The 24,814-nt window shown below is 32.4% G+C and overlaps 2 protein-coding genes across 3 annotated transcripts; one reads left to right on the plus strand and one right to left on the minus strand.

The window, feature by feature from the left end:
• The first annotated feature begins 6,713 nt into the window (after positions 1–6,713).
• LOC146919210 (protein SGT1 homolog A-like) lies at positions 6,714–10,979 on the plus strand. The gene is made up of 9 exons (XM_085712465.1): positions 6,714–7,028; positions 7,126–7,253; positions 8,136–8,286; positions 8,794–8,890; positions 9,026–9,091; positions 9,262–9,397; positions 9,735–9,817; positions 10,313–10,417; positions 10,543–10,979. The coding sequence occupies exons 1-9, from the start codon at positions 6,799–6,801 to the stop codon at positions 10,648–10,650; spliced, it is 1,104 nt and encodes a 367-aa protein (XP_085568591.1). The 5' UTR covers positions 6,714–6,798; the 3' UTR covers positions 10,651–10,979.
• A 3,034-nt stretch (positions 10,980–14,013) lies between these two features.
• On the minus strand, positions 14,014–24,297 carry LOC146919211 (uncharacterized). 2 transcript variants are annotated; one of them, XM_085712467.1, is made up of 17 exons: positions 24,082–24,297; positions 23,705–23,777; positions 23,492–23,557; positions 22,446–22,511; positions 22,276–22,358; positions 21,961–22,012; positions 21,801–21,869; positions 20,788–20,855; positions 20,652–20,700; positions 20,467–20,551; positions 20,275–20,376; positions 19,935–19,986; positions 17,513–17,564; positions 16,918–17,034; positions 15,707–16,447; positions 14,874–15,183; positions 14,014–14,702 (listed from the first exon to the last, which is right to left on the minus strand). In XM_085712467.1, the coding sequence occupies exons 1-17, from the start codon at positions 24,276–24,278 to the stop codon at positions 14,434–14,436; spliced, it is 2,451 nt and encodes an 816-aa protein (XP_085568593.1). In that variant the 5' UTR covers positions 24,279–24,297; the 3' UTR covers positions 14,014–14,433. The 2 variants fall into 2 exon arrangements, with proteins under 2 accessions (XP_085568593.1, XP_085568592.1); XM_085712466.1 differs by having other exon boundaries at positions 14,014–15,183.
• Between the last annotated feature and the right edge of the window lie 517 nt (positions 24,298–24,814).

A 24,814-nucleotide genomic window follows, 5' to 3' on the forward strand; every position in this document is an offset into this window, starting at 1 on the left:
GAATGTGAATTGTCATATATCTTGTGGCTTCATGTCTGGAATTGGGTGGGGCTCTCGGTGGTTCCTCCTTGTCAGCTTCGAGATCACTACATTCAGTTTTCTTTCATGGCGGGGATGCCGCGTGGTACTCACTCATTTTTTAAGGTTATCTGGTTTGCTTGCGTTTGGGTAATTTGGAAGGAACGTAATAATCGTACTTTCAAAAATACGGCGTCTACTCCATTGGTTCTTGTTGAGAAAGTCAAGTTACTCTATTTTTTGTGGTTGAAAGCAAAACATGCGTCTTTTAATTAATGTTATCATGATTTGTGGAAATATCCGCTACCTTGTATGGGTATCCATTAATTATTTATTTTGTCTGTTTTGCTAGTGTTCTTTTTTGGCACCTTGTTTCTGTAAACTTTGATCGGTGGTGTTCCTTGCACTCCTTGTGCAGGGAGCTTCACCGTTGTTGTTGTTAATATAAGTATCATTTTGATTTGTGCAAAAAAAAAAAGTATGATAAAATTAATGTGCAAATAAGAAAACAATTAGAAATGTGAAATATCCACACTGTTATTAAATATATTCATATTTCCATTTTTTTAATATGATTTTGACTCAAGTGTATTAAAAATATGTACATCGAAGATCAGGGTATGTGTCCTAAAAATAATCAGGGTATTTGTGTCTACGTACCATATGAAATATCTGCAGCAAGCAAGCACACCGTAAATTGTTGAAACAAACCTCGAACCTTAATTAAATTGAATTGAACATGTTTGGTTTTTTTTTTTTTACAAATGAATTGAACTTGTTTGGTGATAACTATTCCAATCCACCATAAAATCACATGCATGGATCATATAAATACTCGTACGTGGTTTTTTGTTTTTTACAAATGAATTGAACTTGTTTGAAACACCACGTCTTTCGGCGATAAATATGGATAGATTTGTCTTTGTAAATTGTAACTCAAGCTAAAAAAGACAAAACACTCGTACGTAGTTTACAGATTCAACATTGCTCTTTCAACATAGAGATTAGAGAGACAGAGAAAGGGAAAGAATTTCAGACTTAACTGACGTTAAAATGTAAAATATGTGAGTGGTAAAAGGAAATGAAAAAAAAAATGTTGAAATATGTCGAACATTTGGTCAGGGTTTGAACATCAATTTTTCTATTTATGTGTGTGAGATTTTTAATAAAGAAAAATGGATTCATGCAGTTAAATTGTGATCTCAAGAATACCTCAATAAATTCACCAAAAGAAAAATACATCAATAATACAATTTATGGTTTACATTTTTTTGATTTATTTATTAAACTTTAGATTTGGACCGTCGAATTTCAATCTAAAAATCTCCGTCTCATTTTAATTGTCGCTTTAAAATACTGATGCAACATTTTTTTTATTAATACATCATTATATATTGAATTTCTTCTAATTTAACTACTCTACTAACTACAGTTAATAAGGATATTTTAGTAAATGAGACTACAAGATTTTATGATTGTAAGATTTTATGATTGTATGAATTCATGTCCGTTGTAGATCACTTGCGCATAGACAATTGATGTTTAGAGTCAATTCAATTATGCAACATAACTTTTTGATGGATAGGTGGTGCATAAAGTCCACAATCATTTTATTGTAATCCACAGTAATTTTATCTACAAGTTCAACTTTAAAAAAAAAAAAAAATCAATAGTGTTTTCCATTTTACCATGTTTTCCACCTTGCCGTTGCATCGTGTACTACACATCATCCCTACACTCAACTTTCATATTTCATCCTCTGCCAAAGCATGATTTTGTTTGTATGCCGTTTGTTCTATCGTATTTTATTTTTGACTTATGAATTTTGGTGCATTGTTGTTGAATAATGATTGTTGTATATTATTGTTAGATTATGAGTGTTTTTAATTGTTTTTAAAAATACTCCCTCCGGTCCTAAATATAAGCAAATTTAACTTTTTAAGTTCATTCAATTAATGATGTATGTGGTCCATATTATGAACCACATACATCATTAATTGAATTAACCTAAAAAGTCAAATTTGCTTATATTTAGGACCGGAGGAAGTACATAATGGTTGATGAATTATAAGATTGATACTTCAGATTCGATCTCAAGCCATAACTACCGATCCTAGGTTAAATGAAATTGAGGAAAATCGGGTTTTAACTTCCTAACTAGAGTGATTGGGAGTTAGGATCCGAGAGAGACTTTTTTTTAAAGTTCAAGAGGTATGTGAGCATTTTGAGGGGCATATTATGCAACTTTAAAGTTGACACGGTTCTTGTGTTGATTTTTGCTCTCCACCCAGCAACTTTTACTCGTATCCTGCACTGCTTCCAAATATACCCTTGCGTTAGTTAAGTCACGCAGCGTGACTTAACTAACGCAAGTTGTAAGCCATGCGCGACTTAAGTCACGCAAGTTGTAAGCAATGCGTGACTTAAGTCACGCACCACTGGCCTATGCGCGAGTTAACTCACGCACGTTGGCCGGTGGTCAGAACTGAAGAACAAACGTTTTTTTGGTCTGTGGTCAATGTTTCAACATTCAATCCACACGTTTTCTACCAAATTTTACACGTTTTTTGACCACATTAATGGTATTTACCACCTATACTACCATTCCCACCTATAAATACCCCTCCATACTTCCCTAATTCCTCACACCATACTACTTTCTCCCCCTCATCACTCTCTCCCTCTATTTCTCTTCTTTCTTTTTTTCTTTTCAATATTCTCTTTGGGGTAAAAGGTGATCAATTTTCGCCGGGGTAAAGTAGTGAGTAGCCGACTTGGGGAAATGATCGACCCTTGGGATAATTTTAAACCTGTCTTTTTAACCGCAGAAACTTTTTACCGTGGGTAAAAAGAACTTCGTGTGGTAAAAAAAACAGTTTTAAATTTAGCCCAAGGGTTGATGATGTATTTTCCAAAGAAGGCTGCTCACTATTTTACCCCACGAAGATTGATTACTTTATACCCCAGAGAGAAAATAAGTAGATTTAGTGAATAAGTAGATTACTTTTTATCATATGAATTATTGTAATGTAATTTATGAATTATTAATAAAATGAGAGATTATTTATGCCTCAATTTTGTTCCTTTGTTTTATATTTGTTGTATTTAACTTTATTTATATTTGTATTGTATTTACCTTTATTTATATTTGTATTAATTTAAAGAATAATATCGAATTAATAATTTAGAATAAAATTAAGAAAATAATTTAGATTAATGTAAACAAAATAATTTCAAAATAAAGTTAATAAAATAATTTTGAATAAAGTTAAGAAAAAAAACATAATTTGAATAAAGTTAATATAAACAAAATAATTTTAAATAAGTTAATAAAAATAATTTGAAAAAGTATCGTTGCGCCACTTAACTTGCGCCACGTGAGTTAACTTGCGCAGTAACTTACACTTGCGCAAGTTAACTAGCGCATGGGCATTTTCGGCATGGCTGCAGGGTGCGAGTAAAAGTTGCTGGGTGGAGAGCATTATTCTTTTGTGTTTTAGCCCTCTTTTCATCTTAAAAAAAGAAAAGAGTCGTCATAATTTTATTCTCACTTCTCTTCACAAGTTTTTCTTATATATTCAATAGGAAAACATATTTTTTTGGGATGTCATTGAAATATTTTATGTTAATAATTTTTTAAATTATTGGAATCTTGTGACAAATGTCTATTTTCTCATATCAATTTGCTGACTCTATTTTTAAAGTTGAACTTTCTTGTATTTGTATCATAGCGCATAGCTTTAAAGAATTCATTGTGCTTTTGTCAACAAAAAATAAAATTCACTGTGTCAATATAAAAGCTCTAGAGTGTGTTTAAATCTATGAAGTAAGATACTCCAAAATAAAGACGTATTTGAATCGAATACGTATTGTATACTGATATTTCGCGGATATTCTCGGATACAGACGGAGTATCAGAATTAATTATTTTAATTTAAAATATATATTTAATCGGATACTTATAAGATATTTGACAGATACACACATATACTTATAAGATAGTACTTCACAGAGACGTATCTTAGAAGAAAAAAAAAATGAAGGGTAAAAAAATGAGAATGTGTTGTGAAAATTCAATGGAGATGTATATGGTTCAATTTAAGATGTGAATCACTATAATTGTTTTTCGATTAACCAATTAAAAATTATGTTTTTGGTGGATAAAAGTAATGAGAGAAAGGAGATTCAATCAATCAGCATTAAACATACTTTGTTTTGAGTTCTTTTATTGATTTGTTGATATCCTATCATATGAATCAAAATATAATATGTTTTAGACGAAACTGGACATTTTTTATTTTGATCACATATATTATTTTTTGTAAATTGGGACTTTTATGATTATATAAGAATGAAGAGTAATCGATATTTTTTTTAAGTATTTTACATGCATATAAATTTTAGTATAAATATTTTGTTAACATATCTTAACTGTATTGTATCTTAAATTTTAAAATTTTAGCGTATCCGCGTACCCACATCGTATCGTACCCGCACCCGTACTATGTATCCGGACTTCATAGGTTTAAATTGAGGATTTATGAGGGAAGTGTTACTTTTCATTTTTAAATTATAGATGATATAAAATGTTTTTTAAAATAAATTAAGTATGATTGAACTATTATATAATCATTTACCATGTTATTATTTCAACTGTAAAATATATATTTTAGTTTATCCTTAATTTAAAAAAAAAATGTAAATCATTATCCCTCTTTCCCTCGTAAACCCTTAATCCAAACAAGAATTCAAACACCATTCCCCTATTTTCCCTTTCAAATAAAAGACACCCTCCTCTAAAAGAAAAACAAAAAGGCACCCTTATACTCCTTATACAAGATATATGTGTCGACTTTCAGCTAGACCTACTATTGTTGGTATGAAATATTCTTTTCTCTTGACCAACTATTATTAGTATGAAATATTCTTTTCTTTTGACACAGGTGTGAAATATTCTTACCCCCTAAAAAATAAAATTACTTTAGTAGTCTTTAAGAAACTTTAATGTGGATTGAATTAATCATTTTTTTAATTTTTATTAGAGTAAACCAAACAATTCAATTGGTTAATGAACTTCATCAAAGAATAAATCATTTGAGAGAATACGCATTCGACTTTTGTGTGAAACAATTCTTGATGTGATTAAACTTACCTCACAATCGAACTTTGTATTATCAAGGTCCCGTTCCCTTAGAAACTGAAGGGCTAACACTAAAAAAAATATCCTTATTAGAGACTAAAAGGAATTTGACTTGTATTTTTTATCCTACAGGTCTAGTTAAGAGACACTTAAATAAACACATGCCTATAGATAAAATATGGTGATATGAGTTTAAACCTGAGATTCCATGTAAAATTACACACATGCTATCAAATTAATTCGAATTATTACTTAAAGACATTTGAATGAGATAGTAATATATATCTTCCATCTTAATCGGAGGTCATAAAATTTTAAATTCATCTATAAAAATACAACACTCTTAAATCTCTTTAAAGACAATTTTATCACACATTACGGTCTTACACGACTCAAAATATTACAATTCTCATCAACTCAAAATTAGTCTGTACGACTCCACACATATGATACATGATTAAAAACAAAGGACTTTATTGATTTTTAAAATAACAAAGTCTAAAACCACTTGTAATAATAATCAATAATAAAATCCAATTAAACCCACATGTATCTAATAAAAAATCTTCTCGTGAGCATAACTCAATTGATCGAGACAACACATTATTATATGCAGAGCCGAGGTACGAACTCCATACATTCCACCAATTCACTTTAAAAGGTAAATTCTAGTCACTAGGCTACTTGAACATTTTTTTTTGTCTCGCATGGATAAAAATGATGGAAAAGAGGTTATATTGTATAATTGACTGAAATTTCTTAAATTAAAATAAAATTTAAAACGAAAATAGAGTTTAATTTATACATATTGTTTATGTACAAATTTTATTTTATACATATATTTATTAACGTGTTGTATTATCATTTAGTTTAGTGTCTAACATGATAATAATAGATAATTGAATGCATATGTAAAACTTTTGTTTAGAACAAAAGTGTGTAAAACTTTTTTATAATTGAAGTATTAATTAAACTCAAAAAGATAATAAAGATAATTGACTATTCTTCTTTGATTATGCTAATAATATTGTGTTATGGTGAAAAGATAAAAGATTATGCTAAGAATAGAGTGCCATGAAGAAAAGATATAGTAATAAAGTGAAATAAAAGAAATATAATACTCCCTCCGTCCCATATTAGATGACTTAGTTGACTCAGACACACATACCAATGCATATCTTTGATCTTTAATATCTTTAACTATCTATTTGAAAAAATTATGAAAATTTAATATTTTGAAAATATTAATCGAGACGAATCCAACAACATCTTATATGATATTATTTATCTTTGTATATTAGTAGAAAAATATGGTCAAAGTATGTCAGGTCAAAAATGCAAATTGTCAAACATGTCATCTATTAAGAGACGGAGGGAGTATTAGAAAAAATATAGTAATGATAGGTATAAAAAGCAAAAACTACCCCTTAAAAAAAAAAAAGGATAAAAACAAACTTTAAAAGTAAAGAAAATAGAAGGATCTAGAAAGCGTGGAGATTTGATTTATTTTTATTTTGGAGAATATATAAATACAAAAACAAAGTTCAGAGTAGTGAAAGAACCAATACTATACTATACTTCAAAATTTTCAACTCACGAAGAAAGGGTTTTGAAGAAGAAGAAGAAGAAGAAGAAGAAGAATGGCTCAAGAACTCGAGAACAAAGCAAAAGAAGCTTTTTTCGACGACGATTTTTCACTCGCCGTTGATTTCTACTCCCAAGCCATCGAAATCGATCCCACCAACGCCAATCTCTTCGCCGATCGAGCACAATCTTATATCAAACTCAACGCTTTCACTGAAGCTGTTTCTGATGCTAATAAGGCCATTCAATTGAACCCTAATTTGTCTAAAGCTTATCTTCGCAAAGGGTATGCATATAAATTTATTTATTTTTGAATATTTATGTTTTGTTTTTAGGGTTGTTTTTGGGATTGAATTGTGTATGAATTTGTTTTATATTTGTAGGACTGCTTGTATTAATCTTGAAGAATATCATACTGCTAAGATTGCACTTGAAAAGGGGGCTTCTTTTGCACCTGATGATTCCAGATTCACTAATTTGATTCAACAATGTCAACGCTTCATTGCTGCTGGTATGAATTATAATTTTTTCATGTGAAATTCGATTATTGATTTTTGTAAGTTTTATTTGGAATTGTATGTTAATGTGTTGTGACTGGTTAGTGAAATTGGTTGAATCAGTTTAATTGCTGAAGGGAAAAAAAAAAAAATTAAGAAACTTGTTTTTTGTTTTATTTAAATTTAGGTGTTGTAGTTGCAGTTTCGAGGTTTTTAGGGTTTCAGTCTGGCGTCCAGGTTTTCAGGGTTTTATTGACTGCAATTGCTGCCATATTTACTCCTGCAAATTTTTTTAATATCTAGGATTGTGATGTATCTACAATTTCAATTTAAAAACTTGGATGAGTTATTAGATAGCTGAGAAGTGATCATTACACCTTGAAATTTACTCGTTGGACTGTGTGTTGATTAATGAATGAGAATGAGTAGTGATGAAACTAGGATTCTATGAGCTAGAATGCTTACTTGTTTATGCGATTGGTTTTTAGGGCACTGGAGATAATTTGTGAAAAGGTTTTTTGATAGCCTTTGATGACTTGCAAATTTTTGCAATTGCTAAATTGTGCTGCTTAGTTAGTCATTAGATAGTTGTGAAGTGATCACAACGCCTCAAAATTCGCTCATTAGACTGTGTGTTGCTTAATGAATGAGAATGCTAAAATGCCAACTTGTTTATATGATCTGATATTAGAGAACTGTATTTAATTTGTGAAAAGGTTTTTTCATCATCTTTGATGACTAGATAATTTTTGTGAAGGCTAAGTTCTTCTGCTTATGCTTTCTTGTCAATTTTTCTTTTGCAAATATTGTGGTTTAGATTTTCGGACTGATTTCTTTCAACATTTCTGCTTGACGCCTGCATGATATGCGAGCCTGATGTTTCTTATTTTTTTCAGAGGAATCAGAAAGCCTTACGAGCACCCTACCACCAAATGAACCCAAATCATCTGCTGCGTCTGTTAATGATACCCATATGTGTGATAAGAGTGATGAAACATCCAAAGAATCCCAAACAAATGCAGTTGCACCAGTCAGACCAAAATACAGGTTTGAATTTTATTTCTCCTGTTTTTGCTGCTATTTCTTCATTCATTTAATTTTGTTGGAAAAGATAAGTTTAATTTAACTTATATTATGACTGCCATTTCATAGTCTGTCATAAGTTCTGTTAGATGACATGTTTCGGGCTTTTCCGCTTGCATGTTTTTTATTTAAAAAAGTATTTTCTTGCACGATACCTTATTATTGTATAACTATAATACGTCATGTTTTGAGTAAGCTTACTTTGGGGCCGAAAAACTTTTAATCAAAAGTTTTTAAGGGAGACTGAAGGGAAAAAAGGGAGTAGTTAACCAGTTACTATTTCCTTAAAACAAACATGCTTGGCTACAATTTGTTGGTGTGGCTGACAACAATGTTAAATTTCCAATTCCATTGATTTGTGATCTTTCCAGTTTGTCTATTTCTTTTGAATTTATGTATTTATCTTTGAATATAGACTGAAATTACTGGCTCAATGTTCTGGTTATTTATTGATTGATGATGTTTGAGCAGGCATGAATATTACCAGAAGCCAGAAGAAGTGGTTGTGACAATATTTGCAAAAGGGATACCAGCAGAAAATGTTGTTGTGGACTTTGGTGAACAAATTGTATGTTTTTTACCGATGCTATTTGATTTTCCCCCTTACCTGCTCTCCATTGTTCTCCTTATTTTATATGTATATCACTCTTAATATACCTGGATATTGAAAACTTCCTAACTCTTAAGTACATTAACATTGCAGCTGAGTGTTACCATTGATGTTCCTGGCCAAGATGCCTACAATTACCAACCTCGATTGTTTGGAAAGGTAACTGATGTTATATCAAGAGTTCTCTACTGTGTTTGCAAACAGCAACTCTTGAATCAAGAGTGTTCACTTGATTGATATTACTGTTTGCTTTGGAAACACAAACAGTAACTGGCTATTTTGACTGTAGATTTCCAAGTAACTTACCTTTTTCCTTATGAACAAAACAGATAATACCTGATAAGTGCAAAGTTGTGGTTTTGTCAACCAAAATTGAAATTCGTCTGGCAAAAGCTGAAGCAATTAATTGGACATCTCTGGAATATAGCAAGGATGTGCTTCCCCAAAAGATAATCGTGCCTTCAGGTGAGTTCATTACTTGGGTAGTTTTTAGTTTGCGGTATCAATCTATGAAGGGGACACTCCCGGATTAGGTGTGTCCCGGTGTCCGTGTCCGACACCGACAGTTATGATTACACTGAAAATTATGTAATTTTCTCTAATTATTATCGGTGTCGATGTGTCGTGTCCAATGTCTGTGTCTGTGTTAGTGCTTTCAATTACAGAATGGTTGCTTTTGCCATGGTTTCAATTACAGAATGGTTGCTTTTGCCATGTAATTGTTGAATGAATAAATAGGATATAGCATAGCGTTTCATCATTTTCCCATTAATGTTGTTCATTGCAATATGTATTTCTGCAGTTCAATCTGAAAGGCCTGCATATCCGTCATCAAAGTCAAGGACTAAGGATTGGGATAAGTTGGAAGCTGAAGTGAAAAAAGAGGTTTTGCATATATGCCCTATTTATGTTTTTATTTATTTAGGGGTTTTGAAGGGTATGACTTAAGTTTAGTTATGATTTTGGTCCACATGATTTCATAAAAGCTCCATTAGATTATTGTAGTTCTGATTAAGATAATTAATTTATTTTATGTTCTTGTTTTTAAAAAAAAAATTATGTATGCAAATTGGTTAGGTGTTATTGTCATTTTATGAATACGGGTTACTTCACTTTTTTACATTGAGGTGGTATGGTAAGATTCATTGCCAGCAACAAGTGGATTAATTTTAAAACTGTAGGACATTGTTAAATGTGGAACTCGAGAGACGAAAGTTGTATTTAGGTGAAACTAGACAATCTTAAATGGTAACCTATTGAGTACTGTTTTAACCAAAATTTTGAATACATGAATAACCAATTGTATGTTAATTTCATCTTGTGAAACAATGAGCATAATCCTTGTTTTAATAATTGACATTGTGGTGCTCTGCCTTTCAGGAGAAAGAAGAAAAGCTTGATGGTGATGCTGCTTTGAATAAATTGTTCCGTGATATTTACCAAAATGCAGATGAGGACATGAGGAGAGCGATGAGCAAGTCTTTTGTAAGATAATCACTCGATGATTGATTTTAATTATACTATTATTGGTTCTTAAACTTGTGCATAGATAGTTTTCTTTGTGATCTCTAACATTTTATATATTTGCCTTGAACTGCGTGACATCGCAGCTGGAGTCAAATGGAACAGTGCTTTCAACTGATTGGAAAGAAGTGGGATCAAAGAAGGTGGAAGGAAGTCCTCCGGAAGGCATGGAGGTGAAGAAATGGGAGTATTGATTCACCACTCAAATACTTCTTATGCTTTGGAGAGTTAAATTCAATTTGCTTTTGTTTTTTGCATAGCCATTTCACTCTCGTTATTAGGTTCTATATGTTTTTTTGTATGATATGTTATTTTTCTGGGAGAATTGACTAATTTGCATTTGCTGGGGAAGTGGATTTTATTTTCTTGGTGTATGTTGATTTTAGTTATCGGTTAACTTCTGATGATACCCAGAATTTTAGTTTTTAATTTTGAGTTTTATTTGTGAAACACTTTTGAAATACCAAGTATGGTGATCAATTGTATGATATGTTACTTTTCTAGGAGAATTGACTAATTTGCATTTGCTGAGGAAGTGTTTTTTATTTTATTTTATTGGTGTATGTTGATTTTAGCTATCGGCTAACTTCTGATGATACCCAGAATTTTAGTTTTTATATTTCGGTTGTGAAACACTTTGGAAATACTAAGTATGGTGATCAACATGTTCGTACATTTGGAGTGTATATTTGGTTACAACTAATTCACAATGGCGCAATATTTACACATTGGTCAAATTTGTCTCTTAAGGTACAATAGTAAGGTATATTTTATTATTCAGGAATGGTAAAATGAATATGATAAAGATATTGTTCACTTGTAACTATAAGATGAAAGAGGTTTAAAGATTGGTCTGAAGGTTTTTCATGTTATATATTATATTTGAAGCATAAGCCGTCTACATTTCCGTTTTTGCTGTTTTTTTTTAATACCGAAAACTACTTAACTGATATTATTAATTAAAACAAGTTCATTACAATGAGGATAAATCTCAAATTCATTGTGACTAAACCAAGAACAGAATTGTAAAAAAAAAAAAACAAGAACAGACCACTTTAGCTATTGTATGAACAACCATGTATGTTTGTTGACAGATAAAACTTCACCTAGAAAGTTAGAATGTAAATATAACATAAAAATAATAGATAAAACGATAGCTTTAAGCTCCTTTTCACCTTTAAAATAAAAAAGCTTTAAGCTCCTTTTCTATGGGAAAAAATATGATTTATCAAAGTAAACGAATTTTAAAAATCGCATGCGTCCATCCTTCTCCTTCAAGAACAATCAATTGAGAGGAAGTCCATGCGGTTTGAGCGAGCAAGAATCAGTTGAATCATACACCTCTGGTCATTATTATAAGCAAAAATTTATTTTTTAGGTTCATTTAATAAATGATGTATGTGACATGTATATAGACCACACATATCATTTATTGAATGAATCTAAAAAGTAGATTTTTTCTTATAATAGTGACGGGAGTGTGTGTAGTTTTTCCCAAATCTTGATTGTAATTTCGTTTGGGGTACTTACCTATATTTAGATAGAAATACCTTGTAGTTTTTGTGTGATTTATGACAAGAGGGGTTGAGGATTGTTTGTGGAATCGAGTGGTTTTGAGGAGATTGTTACATATCGGAGCTATTTTCGATGTATTATACTCCTTGCACACATGTATAAGAAGAAGAAGAAAAAAAAAGCAAATATATTTTATCAAAAAAAGGTAAATATATATTAATTATAATTAATTATTTGATATATTAAATATAATAATATTCATCGTACTATTATTTTTCTTTATTTAATATTTTAAGCAGTTTGTTTCATGAGAAGTGCATTTTAGAATGTTAGTATTGCATGAGAAAATTGGTTAGAAAGTGGAGCCAAGGCTTGAGATGGAGTGTCCATTACACGTGATATTCCCATAAGGTCAGCTATATTACTTCTCAAGAAAAGGATCCTACAGCTACAAGGAAAGAATAGGCATTGCTGACGGCTAAGCCTCGAGTCGTGAAGGATTCTTTTTACATTACATTACATTGCCTCACAATGATACGATGAGAAAGGGTAAGTTTTTTTTTTGTCAAGTAGTCTAGTGGCTAGAGCTCACACAATTATACGATGAGAAAGGGTAAGTTTTTTTTTTTGTCAAGTAGTCTATAGTGGCTAGAGCTCACACAATTAAATTGTAGAGAAGTGGAGTGTCCGGGGTTCGAACCCCGACCCTGCATATAACATGCAATATCCCTACTAACTGAGCTAAGCTCATGAGGATAAGGGTAAGTTATTTTGATTCAATTAAAATAAGAGAATGTATAAAGTTAAATGTTCTGCATTAATATTTATTTTTTTATAACACATTTTAAATATGGAGAAGTTAGGTGTTTGAAGTAACGGTGTTCGAACTCCAGACCTTGTATATAATATAGAATGTCTCTACCAACTGAGTTAAATTTACGGAACGATATTTGTTTTTTTAATTAATACAAATTTGTATTGTTGTTTTGAACAATTTTTAAACAATCAAATTTTTTTTGAAAGGATTTTTAAACAATCAATTATAGATCATATTTCCGTTTTTTTGTTGTTGTTAATTTAGAGTTTGATGGAAAAGTAAGAAAAATCTAATCGATGATTATTTTAACTAGGATTTTGCAATTTAGATATTTTTTTTGTTATCAATCATCTCGTTAGATATTTTTTCAATTTAGAAGCCACCAAACATGTTCAAGAAACTATTTTTTCACTTGTTCAAGTAACGTATGCACGGATTTTGCCTGTAAATAAATATATAAATATTTACATCAAAGATTTTATTTTTCTATAAATTCAACGCACTTGCATAAGAAAAAAAAATAAATGGAGGGTATAATTAAAATAAAATAACTAATGCTATAAAAATTAAAAAATTATTTCTATTTATTAAAAAAAAAAAACTTTGTAAGTATGACTTATTATGGAAGTATACAACGCAAGATTTGTCATCATGTATTATGTTCTTTTTTTTATTGTACGATGGAGGGAGTAATAGTTAGAGAGCAGTTTAGAAAGGTTTGCTTAGACTTAATTTATATTTCCTTTGTCCTCTTGAGTTTATTTTTTATTTTTTATAAGATGACTTTAAAATGTTCAAATGCATTAAATATTTCTTTACCAACATACCTCTAATTATATTACATACTCCCCCGTCCCAAAATGTAAGTAAAATTGAGTCAACGTAAATTGATGTATTTGCAACAAATTTTGAACCGAATACATTAACTTTTGTTGATCAATTTTTGCTTATATTTTGAGAAAATATTCACTTATTCTCTATTTTAAAAGATAAAATTGTAAAAACAATATCAATTTTCAATAATTTAACATCGCAACTAACATTCTTAAATTTGAGTATAATTCTCGTGATTTACCCGAGGGATTCTATATTTAAAGTCGGAGGTCGTAACACACTTATATAGTATATTTTAGATATGCATTCCCTGTTTATGAACGAACACACACTTAAAAAGAAGAGAAGCATACAAAAGAACGAAACATGCAAGCTATAAACAAACACCAGGAAAAAAGAATAACCGTTAAAATTATAATAAATTAGGTAATAGGTGAAAACAAGATGAAATTACAGTTCCTATTTGTTCAAATAAACCATTTTCTAATTGAATATACAATGCCATATATAGGCACACATTGACTCTGTAATTGTCGTTTTTCCCCTAAACTGCTTTCACTTGCTATGTCTTCACCTTGATAAATCAATTCCCCATATTGAGGTGTAAATAAGATTTCTTTTCCCTTTCAATTCCGTGGTTACCAAACGTTAATGTCAAGTTATGATCAAAATACCTGAATGAAACATGTTTGTGTTTTCCCCATCTACTGCCGATTATATTTACAACCAGTGCATATAAGACAACGATGTTGAGCCTCTAATATTTAATATCTATCTTCCAAGCATGTGCAAGTAAAAGCTTCCAAAGATATCACGGTCTCGAAGGATTTTGAGCATTTCGATTGTTAGCAATGAGTGCATCCAGTGGGGATGTTGGTCGGCCTGGTTGTGGACCTTGTGGTCTTGAACTTTGGACTTGATGTGATGATGGCATAATCAATCGCTGCCTAACATCTTCAGTAAGTTGCTGACCTGAAAGACTTCCACGCATTCGCGTAGGACGCCAATTCTGATCTGGTTGTGAATTGAACAATTCATCAGTACTAGAAACTGCCTGTACTGGTGGTCCTCTTTGCTCTCCTGTCAACCCCCAGAAACTGTCAGCTGTAAAACATGTGGCTGCTACACAAGTTTGATTTTGAGATGAAATGGATTGGGACTGTCTGGCAGCCAGGGCATTAGCAATAGCCCTAGCTTGTTGGCTATATACATTAGCTCCAGCTGTCCAAACAATCCCATCTTGAGAATTACCTTGTCTGGCAACATGTGATGAAGCCATAACTCTGGCCTGTTGGCTACTTGCTGTAGCTCCAGCTGCATAAGCTTGTGAACCCCCTTGTTGAATGTGAGATCGTTGAGCATTTGATGGTTGCATTGGTTGGTGTGCATGGGCATTCAGAGTTTGCTGAAGGTGTGAATTTCTGAAGTCATTCAGCATATCTGTTCTGTGTGGTGGGTTATGCAATTGACTTGGTGCTCGGTTATGAGTAGCAGCTGACATATTAACTGGTAGTACTCGGTTATGAGTTGGGGCTGACATATTAACTGTTGGAAATCGGTTCTGAGTTCAATGAAAAGTAAAACTTAAGTACAAGAGTCATTAACAGCAAGAAACACACAAAAAAGCTCTAAAGATTTCCAGATTATTAAATGAACACATTAGAGGCATAAAAATTATCAACCAGTTCACCAAGTAGCAGGAGAACAAAGACTGGAAAGAAAATAAGACTCTCACATTCTCATCTTTAGTGGATCTCTTTAAATCTTGATCTTGTATAATTTCTTTGAAAAGTAAGACAGACTAATGCCAATGTTTCCTCCTTTCACAAAACCAAAAAATTTGTCTTCCCACTGCCTTTTAGTTAAAAGAATATTTAAACTGTTTTAATCCCAAAACCATATTTCAAACAGGATTCAAGTTCAGTCACTTTCTTATTATATGAGCAGTTGTGATATTTTCATTTCAAGGAACAAAGGTGTAAAAAATAGAAAGTTGCCACTTCAGATGCAAATTGAACAGACTATGCATCCCCAAAACTCTCACCCAATACAAGGATTGACAACAGAGCATTAATAAAACGAACCTGTGTTGCTGCTGAGACAGGAGGCACATTCAATGCGGATCGAGAAAAAAGTTGCTGTCTTTCTGCATCACTCAGAATGGCATTGTAAGGATCTGCAGAGGCAGGGTTGGACAAAGAAACATGAGGAGCAGCAGATGGATTGCTGGTTATCAAGGAATCCAAATTAGTTGCTGGATTTTGCTGTGGTCCTGATGTCTGAGATTGGACTGGGAGGGCCTGAATAGCTGTAGGAGTCCTATGAATAAGTCTCGCTGCCGAGGATGACCTCCCATACTCGTTTGAATTCATATAATTCATCAGCGTCAAATTATTCTGTCCTAAAAACTGGTTATGCATGGCAGGAACATTGTCATGACCCTCTGCTTCTTGATTAAATACAGGAGAAACAGCATCAGCCAGTTCAGGAATCTCAACAACAGCTGTAGGGGTACCAGACCCACCGTTGGCAATATAAAGACTAGCCCAAAAGTCATCCTCTATTTGAACGCCAGTAGGAGCAGAAGCCTGAAAAGGCTTTCGATCTGCAGTTTCATAAGTGCACATTGTGTCCAAATCATTATCATTGTTGGTGAGGTCCACAATATTGGAAACGGTATCAGGGGGGCAAGTAGATTCTTGTTGTTCGGTCTGTTCCATTTCACAATCGTAGGCCTTATTCTGATCATTTTCTGAGCCTACCTTCCACGATCCATCAGCTTCAAAAGTCACTTCCACAATGTTCTCACCAACTTTTTCCAGGACCTTTATTTAGAGAGGAAAATAAAGGTTAATTTTTCTTTTCAACCTTTCTTTCATCCCTACAGTCAATTGGTTTGCTATTAAAATTGGGAAAATTGGAATTATGGTACTCCCTCCGTCCCTAACCTTTGGTCCTTTAAGCTTTTATTTTTGTCCCAAAACTTCGGGTTTTTTACGAAACCAAGAGACAATTAATGATGTTTTTCCTTTTGCACCCTTCACAAAAAGCATTAAATGAATTTTACTTTTACAAAATGAGTCAAGAGTAAAAGGGTCTAAACTTATCTAACTTCATTATTTCTTAATATGTATGTTCAAACCTAAAAGGACCAAAGAATAGGGGCGGAGGGAGTAAGAGATTGGCATGAAAAATAAATTACTAAACCATACATTCCCAATTGTAAGTTGATAGCAAACTGAAAGATAAACAAAAGGTAATTTCACTGAAAGATTGAAGAACAAAATCAACTTGCCTCAATCATGTTTCTGTCAAGACGAATTTCTGTATAGCAGACAGGCTGGTTGCAATGGGGGCAGCGCCAGGATGGCCTCTTAAGATTTATTTTAATGAAGTTGTCAAAGTCAAAGCACTGCAGAAAAGAGAACATAAATGTAAGGTAGATGGGAGAAAACAGCCAGGGAATATATATTAATACACATAAGCCCAGCCACCCACATACACAGAACCACATCATAAGATTTTCACTTTATCATAAATATTATTCTGCAAACATTTAGGTAACATTCAGTGCAGTCAACTGCTGATCGCGTATAATAGCACTTGGTTGAAATTCCGCTACACAACAGTGTTATAGTGCCTCTATAGACTCTAATCAAGACTATTTTGTACTGAAGACGTATCGCGGAACAATAGCGATTTGTTAAAATTTGGCTGTGCAATAGTGCCGCTATTTAACAACACTGGTAACTTACTTTTTAACTTAAATAAGGTGAAAAACAGACTTCTACGCCGCATTTATCATTAACGGTAAGTAACAAGTATATAATTAATCAGCAACCACCCCAGCATTCTCCATATTATGTGATGCTAATACAGGAATTACTCACCTGAAAATGTTTGCATGAATGCCCTTTAACAGGAGTCTTGATACGCGTACGGCTGTTTTGTAAAGATGAGAACACAGGATATCAATTTTAATCAAAAAAAAAGTTTTTTTTGAAAAAACTATCATCAAAAGTAAAAATTCCAACTTGAAGGATAACTGAACAGATGATCTTAGTATAAAGTCTGCAAAGTAAAGTAAAGCATTCTAGTGAAAGAATACAACAAGTTACAAGATAAATATAAAAGAAGCCTGCAGAAAAATCATACTTGCTAGACAAAAAAAAAACTTTAAAAGATTATTGTGAATAGTTAATGCTAAAAATTCCATACTAAAAGTTCATGAACTAAAATTCCATAAGTTGGACAAGCTTGCAGCTCACAAATGGCATGCAAAGAGAGTTCATGAACTAATACCAATTACCAAGCAAGGAGAATAAGAGAAACATAACAGATAAAAAGTATTCTAAAACTATATATTTGAACAGATTTCGCTCACAGTCTAACAAAAAGGTAGCAGTGCCAAAAAAGAAGGACAGGGTCAAATAGTAATACATTAAAATAAAGTACGGGGTAAGAAATATTAGGCTTTTAAGATAAGATTAGAAAAGATTAACTGACCAGAGGGTTCTGGAAGACTAAACACGTAAAATATTCATTAGGAAATTAGAAAAGGGGAGTAAACGGAAAAGTTCTCAAAAATATTTAATAATTTAGACTTATTAATAAACTGGACAGTCAATTAAGAAATTAGACCTAGATGCCACATGGCCATTGTTCATCAGCATCTAACCCTATTCCAGCAAAGAAAGGCGTTAAGAAAGGTGAATATCTAAGGCGTGAACTCCGCCAGTGTACCGCGATACCATACGAAATCAATCTTACTCCGTATCCCAAAACACATTGTATCCTACAATGCATAAGATACGTATCGTGATACGATACGATACGAAAACACCCTTCACCGATACATATTTTACTCAGTATCCCAAACCAGTGTAGTAGTTCCTCCTATTTTTCTGTTTAGCAGCGCCGCTTTTTATTCTTTTTTCCAATAAAGTAGCATTTTTGGTTATTAAGGGAATTAAATTGTTACCTTTCCCATAACTAGTAATGTTTCCAATACTGTTCAACACCCCACGATTCAATACTTTCCTATAACCTTTCAGACTTAAATCGTAACTTGTAACCTTTCCAATACCCCACGGGCCACGACTCAATGATTTATTTCCCTGTTTACAATTTCCTAGTACCCACTATCTTTCTATATATCTCGGTTTCTCTATCTCTCTGTTTTCTGCTATCTTTCTTTGTTCCTCTGCTCTGTGGCAGACAAAAAAGAAGAGATACCGTGGTATCACATGGGATCATTGTTGTGCTGTTGAACCTAATAATAGGCTCTATGTCAAATGCAAATATTGCAATATCCTTGTTGGGGTGGTACTTTAAGAATGAAATGTCATCCTGCTGGGACAAATAAGAATGTTATTCATTGTGCTTCTGTTCCGGATGAAGTTAAAGAGATGTTTAAGGATGCTTTATGTTATTTATTTTTGTTTATGACTTGAGTTTTGAAGTATCTTGAAGTTTATATATGATATTTGAAATATTTTGGAGTTTATATATGATATTTTAAGTCATATATTTTTTGTTAATGTATCTTACGATACACGGTACGTATCCCGATTTGACTATCATGAGCTGCACTAATCGAAATAACAAAAATAACACTGACCGAATAAACTATTATAATTCAAACTAGAAATCAGCTGAAAGAGGATACCACGTTAAGAAATTATAAGTCTATATTATAATTAAAAAGTATTTAATAATTTAGACTTGTTAATAAACTGGCAGTCAAGTAAGTAATTAGAACTAGATACCACATGGTCATTGTTCACCAGCATCTAACCCTATTCCAGCACAGAAAGGCCTTAAGAAAGGAGAATATCTAAGACATGAACTCCACTAGTTTAAAATTACAAAAATATCACTGACTGAATAAACTATTATAATTCAAACTAAAAATCAGCTGAATTTTGACTTCTGACTTTCTACAATGAACAAACAAAATTAAAGTGGTTCTAAAGAAAATTTCAACACAAACATAGCCAAATGACTCTAAAAATTAAACTGCATTTATAACAAAATGTTATTAGACAATTGACAAGCGAATTTTCAACATCGACAAAAGGATAAGACCGTGAATAACTACCTCCCTCATTGTTCAAGTTCAAAGTCAGTCAGGGGCATATTTTCTGATAGACCAGACCCAGAAAGAATAAGAGACTGAAATGGAACTCAAATGAGAACCACCTATGATACTACCATGCTCAATCTGAAGTCTAAAGATGAGAAAACTAGCAACAGATAAAGCAAGGAAGAAAAAAGTGATCAATATTGTGAACAGAGAAGGTTAAAGCATACCTTATTGGACAATTAAGAGAGATTTTTGATTTTCCCTCGATAATATCTGAATCTATATGCATAAAGATGGAAAATGATAAAAATGAACGATATAGAAAACAAAATACAACAATGATTATAAATGATTGGCTAATAAGAAAAAGTAAAAAACAATTTCAGGAAAAAACTTAGGTGCATTTCCTTAGGTGAACCAATGATTCTTAACTACCTATGATTTTCTCAAATCCATAATTTTCTCAGAGTTTGTTATAACCACAAAATGTGTATTTTAAGTTGAGAACCATACAAAAAGCACATAAGGAAATGCACCTAAGTGTTGTCCTAAATTTACAAATTATACCTGCATCAACAGATACAGCAGGCTGAACATAATCTGGTGGAAGAACTGGATGCGCAGGCAAGGATCCAACACTCATATAGGCAACAAGTATAATATAATGCCCTTCGCAATGATAATGGTACAGTACAGTTAGATGCATACATTGAAAACAGGACAACTGGGTGGAAATAAAACACTATTCTAAATGCTCACCATCGAACTGACCCACAGCTTGAAGAAGATTTGTCCCAAATTTAAGGATACTAGTCACACAGGTGGGCAACTGTGGTCCAGGATCCTGAGAAACAAAATGGCATATATGTAGCAAACTGGTGTTACACCCTTAAAACAGTGTACACTAAATAAATTGTAATGTGTATTCAAACAAAGAAGCAGACCATTCGAAAGTTGGTCCTTGTATCAATTCCTTTTCCATTCAGGAGAATGCTACAAAGATGCAAAGATAGTCAGAGTCAGCATCCATGTACAACCCTTCCACACAATTAAAATCAAGAAAGTTAAAAGAAAACATACTTCACTTGCTGTGGGCTGATGAGGCATGCAGACTTCTCAATGTTATCAATTTGGGCCACCAATAACCACTGCAGTTAAAATATGTGGTGTGTTCAAATAACAAATATTCTAAATGTATATTGACAAAAAATGCTGTAAATATGTAAAGAGTTATTTTGGGGTAGAACATAGTTTTTTTTTTTTTTTTTTCTTTTTTACAGTGTTGTCAATTGCGGATTGCGAAAAATTGCGATTTATTCAAATTTTGCTACGCAACAATGCTATAGCGCCGCTATTTGACAACCTTTTGTACTAAATAAATATGTATTCCAGAACAATAGCAAGCAATTTGTTCATATTCCACTATGCTATAGCGCTGTAGTCGCTATTTAACAATGTTTTCTATAAATGTCACCACGATAGCCTGTAATAATTAGGACAAGTTTTGTTAGTTACCATCTACAAGTATGTCTATATATTGGTGTACTAACATGATCTTTGGTCCAAGTAGAACTCGACTAACATCCTTTAAGCAAAGTTTTGGGTTCGAGTTCGAGTCTTGTGGGTTAAAAAATTATGGTTGAGAGGGGAATCCCCATTAAAGGTGGCCAACCAGGTTCTCCGATGAAGATAAATCATTGGTAAATCAATAGGCACTTTATTCCTATAACATGGTTACCAAAAATTTCTATAAAATGGTATTAGTTTGGAACATTCAAATCATCGAATAATATTCATATTTTTCTTTTATTCTAGTTTTTTCTTATAATTTGCAATAAGGAAAACTCAGCCACAAATGCTAGCTCATGGTGACAAGGACTACATTTGTCATTTATGTGATTGATGTGGGATCTCTATTTTTTTTGAAAAATTATGTGATTTCTACTATTTTTGAAGAAGTTTTCATAAAAATCATTTCTAGAAATATAAAGCAGAAGTCACTTTTTTTAAAACTATAACAAACAGGGCCCTAAGTTAGGAGTTCGTCACATGTACAAAGTTTAACAAAACAAATCAATCCAGGGAATTCTTACAATTTTTTTATCTGATTGAACATTATTCTTTGTGATATGGAAGTCAACAGCAGAAGCTCCATAACCAGGCTGCAATGCAGGTCAAATGATATTAAATATGTTCTCGATATGAAATACGACTAGATTTGACAATCGCAATTTGACTATCTAAAAGAACCACCTTGGCTTCGATTGACACGATTATTGGACCCAATTCCATATTAGGATAGTACCTGCAAGGCAGTCAACGTATAGACAACTAATTACTGTTGCATATCAGAAATAGTAAGAGATAAAAGCAATCAGTAATAGTTGCGAGCTACATAAAAACAACACATTTTTTCTTGTATGTCTTTTGGTTTATCCTAGTTTCTTGTACTTAACATCAGTAATAGTTGCAAGTTACAGAAAAACACATAGCAAAATATTATTGTTCAATTCAAAAATAAGATAAAAGATGTAGAACATATCTAGAGGAAGTTTCAAGGATCCCTACCTTTGCATTATAGTTAATACTGCAGGATGGCAAGAATTAGGTTCGGCAATTGCATTTCCCAGTGTGCAGTAGGTTTTTCCTATCTACATTTTGAAAGATGATTGTGACAAAATGGCACATAGAAAAAAATAGTAATGATGATAATGATAATAAGTAACATATAAGCAAACCTGGTCAGCAATATTTAAAAGTTCTTTGGAATCATTCTCCTGGAACCATCCAATTTCACAGGCATTCTATAATAACAATCAGTGTCAGTAGTAAATTCACGTCTTAAGAAATGTTTTGATACATAACTCCAGATTCTAGACAAATACATAATAAATATATAAAGCAAATCTCGTATAAATCTCAAGCTATCACCATATGGCATAGTGGTATAACACAAAATTGATTTTTTTTGTTTTGAAAATAACTTGCTTTGCGGAGTTTAAATAAACTATCGGCGAACAAAAATTTTGTGCATTTAAAACACTAAGACCTATAATTCTTTTCAAACAGGTGCACTTCAGTTGCAATACAACTGACATTTTCATCGTGCACAATGTTTATGTTATAGCCAATTATAAAATATTCCTTGATATTATATTGGATTTCAAAGGAAAATGATTCAAAGGATATTTCACTTAAACAAAATTAGACAATAGATTTAAAGTCATTTTTTTTAGAGAACAATAGATTTAAAGTCTTATAAATTGTTCAAACACGAAAATAATATACACATAAAAAAAAAATATAGACATAAACTGATTCAAAATTTCTTCTCACTGAGGGAGTACAAACGGTTCAAAATGAAAATAATATACAAATGAAAAACTAATCTTGCAAACTGTATCAAACAATAGCCATTAGAGATAAAAAAAAAAATTTAGACAACCTTGGTAAAACACACTTGAACTCCAATCTTTTAAAAATGAACTCAATAAACATAACAAATGAACATATGAAGTGAAATTCATTCAAGAATTAAAAAACAATCATATTCGGAAAAATTTCATGAAATCAATAACTTAAACAAATGCTACAAAATCATTCTTGGCACAGTGCAAGAGTTCCCTTGGTGGGTTACGTTTTATGAAAATTAATTGCCAAGTTATCCTCAGTCAACAGTGACAGACTGCCAGTAGGCATTTTTTTTTTTTTTAAATAAAAAAGATAGCAACGTTTCATAAGACATGGCCAATGGAAATTCATCAACGCCAAGAAACAAACTTACCTTCACAGAGATCATCAAAACCATCACAGCTGCTTGTGAATGTTCATCGGTCTTTCTTTGATACATCTGTGTCGAAGAGGAAAAGTAAATTACAAAAACCCATTGACATAGAAATTAATACTAAAAGAAATATGACAAAACTTCTTTCTCACCCAGCCCCCTAAAAAAAGGAAAAGCAATAAAAAGGAATCCACAATGTGCGGTGAAAATTACCTGTTTCATCAAAATAGGTAATTCATTAGCTTTCAGCGGAACTTCCCCATTTGCAAGTGCATAATCAATCCCTCTGCATATCAATAAAAGTAAATCCATTAACAAAAACCTAATTTGTTCCCTCATAATTTTTTCGCGGCCCAACTCAGTCTCTAACTAAAAATAGTACCCACATTGTTTTCATACCGGCGACAAATTAGTCTCTCTGTAAATTTTGACTCATTACAATAAAGGGATTCAAATTTAATGCTAACGAGTTAAAATTTTCGGTGCATAGAAACTTGAATGCAACATCACCTACGTTAAATTCTAGGTTTAACCCTAAACTAAGACACAAGCACATTCAAAACCTAAAAAGAAAAAAGAGTGAAAAATACCTTGAGAGGGAGAGACATAGGTTAAAAAATTCGAAAGCATCGCTACGGTTGCCAGGTACAAAGTGTGTAGCCAAACGTTCCAAAACTTTGGTGATTCTGTACAAATTGACTAGCGACGGCGATACTGGGTTTGCGGTAGCAGTCATTGCACCTGATTCAGGTAGCGTCGACAACGGCGTCGAAGTGTTCGTTTCCATAGTGGTCTAGAATGTTCTTACAGTAAAAAAAAAAACACGCTGATTTTATAGTGTGGAAATTCTAGTCAAGTAATTGCGGTGGTCAATGGTCAAATATATATGGGGGAATAAATTGGATTGGGCTAAATTTTGTAAAGTTTAACGCATGTGTTGGTTAGGGCCTTCAACGAAAATGGTTGGGTCGCGTGGATTGTCCGTACCCGTTGGAACAATTGTAAGAAATTGGCTAAGCAAATAAATGATACATGTACTCATATATTAGGGGTGTTCGCGGTGCGGTTTGGTTCGGTTTTGAGCAAAAAAGTCATCCAAACCGAGAGATAAAAAAGCATGCGGTTTGGTTTAGTTCGGTTGATTTTTAAAAAGTCATCGAAACCAAACCAAACCAAACCAATGCGGTTTGGATTGGTTCGGTTTGTGCGGTTTATCGCGAGATAAAAAAATATTACATTAACTCTAATATTGCCAACTTGTTACAAAATAAACATAGGACATTTTATTTTGATGTTTATATGATAAAATATTAGGTAAAACTT

The sequence above is a fragment of the Medicago sativa genome, chromosome 5 (genome assembly GCF_051527215.1).
Source record: "Medicago sativa cultivar Bolivia chromosome 5, Bolivia_mono, whole genome shotgun sequence".
NCBI lineage: Eukaryota > Viridiplantae > Streptophyta > Magnoliopsida > Fabales > Fabaceae > Medicago > Medicago sativa.

Bases quoted from the DNA above. Each gene is read 5' to 3' on its own strand.
- LOC146919210 (XM_085712465.1), top strand. From the start codon at position 6,799: ATGGCTCAAGAACTCGAGAACAAAGCAAAAGAAGCTTTTTTCGACGAC. The intron at 8,891-9,025 runs GTATGTTTTTTA...TTAACATTGCAG, and splicing joins TGGACTTTGGTGAACAAATT to CTGAGTGTTACCATTGATGT. The intron at 10,418-10,542 runs GTAAGATAATCA...GTGACATCGCAG, and splicing joins GAGCGATGAGCAAGTCTTTT to CTGGAGTCAAATGGAACAGT.
- LOC146919211 (XM_085712466.1), bottom strand. From the start codon at position 24,278: ATGGAAACGAACACTTCGACGCCGTTGTCGACGCTACCTGAATCAGGT. The intron at 23,558-23,704 runs GTAATTTTCACC...TCTTCGACACAG, and splicing joins TACCTATTTTGATGAAACAG to ATGTATCAAAGAAAGACCGA. The intron at 21,870-21,960 runs GTGGTTCTTTTA...CCTGCATTGCAG, and splicing joins TCGTGTCAATCGAAGCCAAG to CCTGGTTATGGAGCTTCTGC.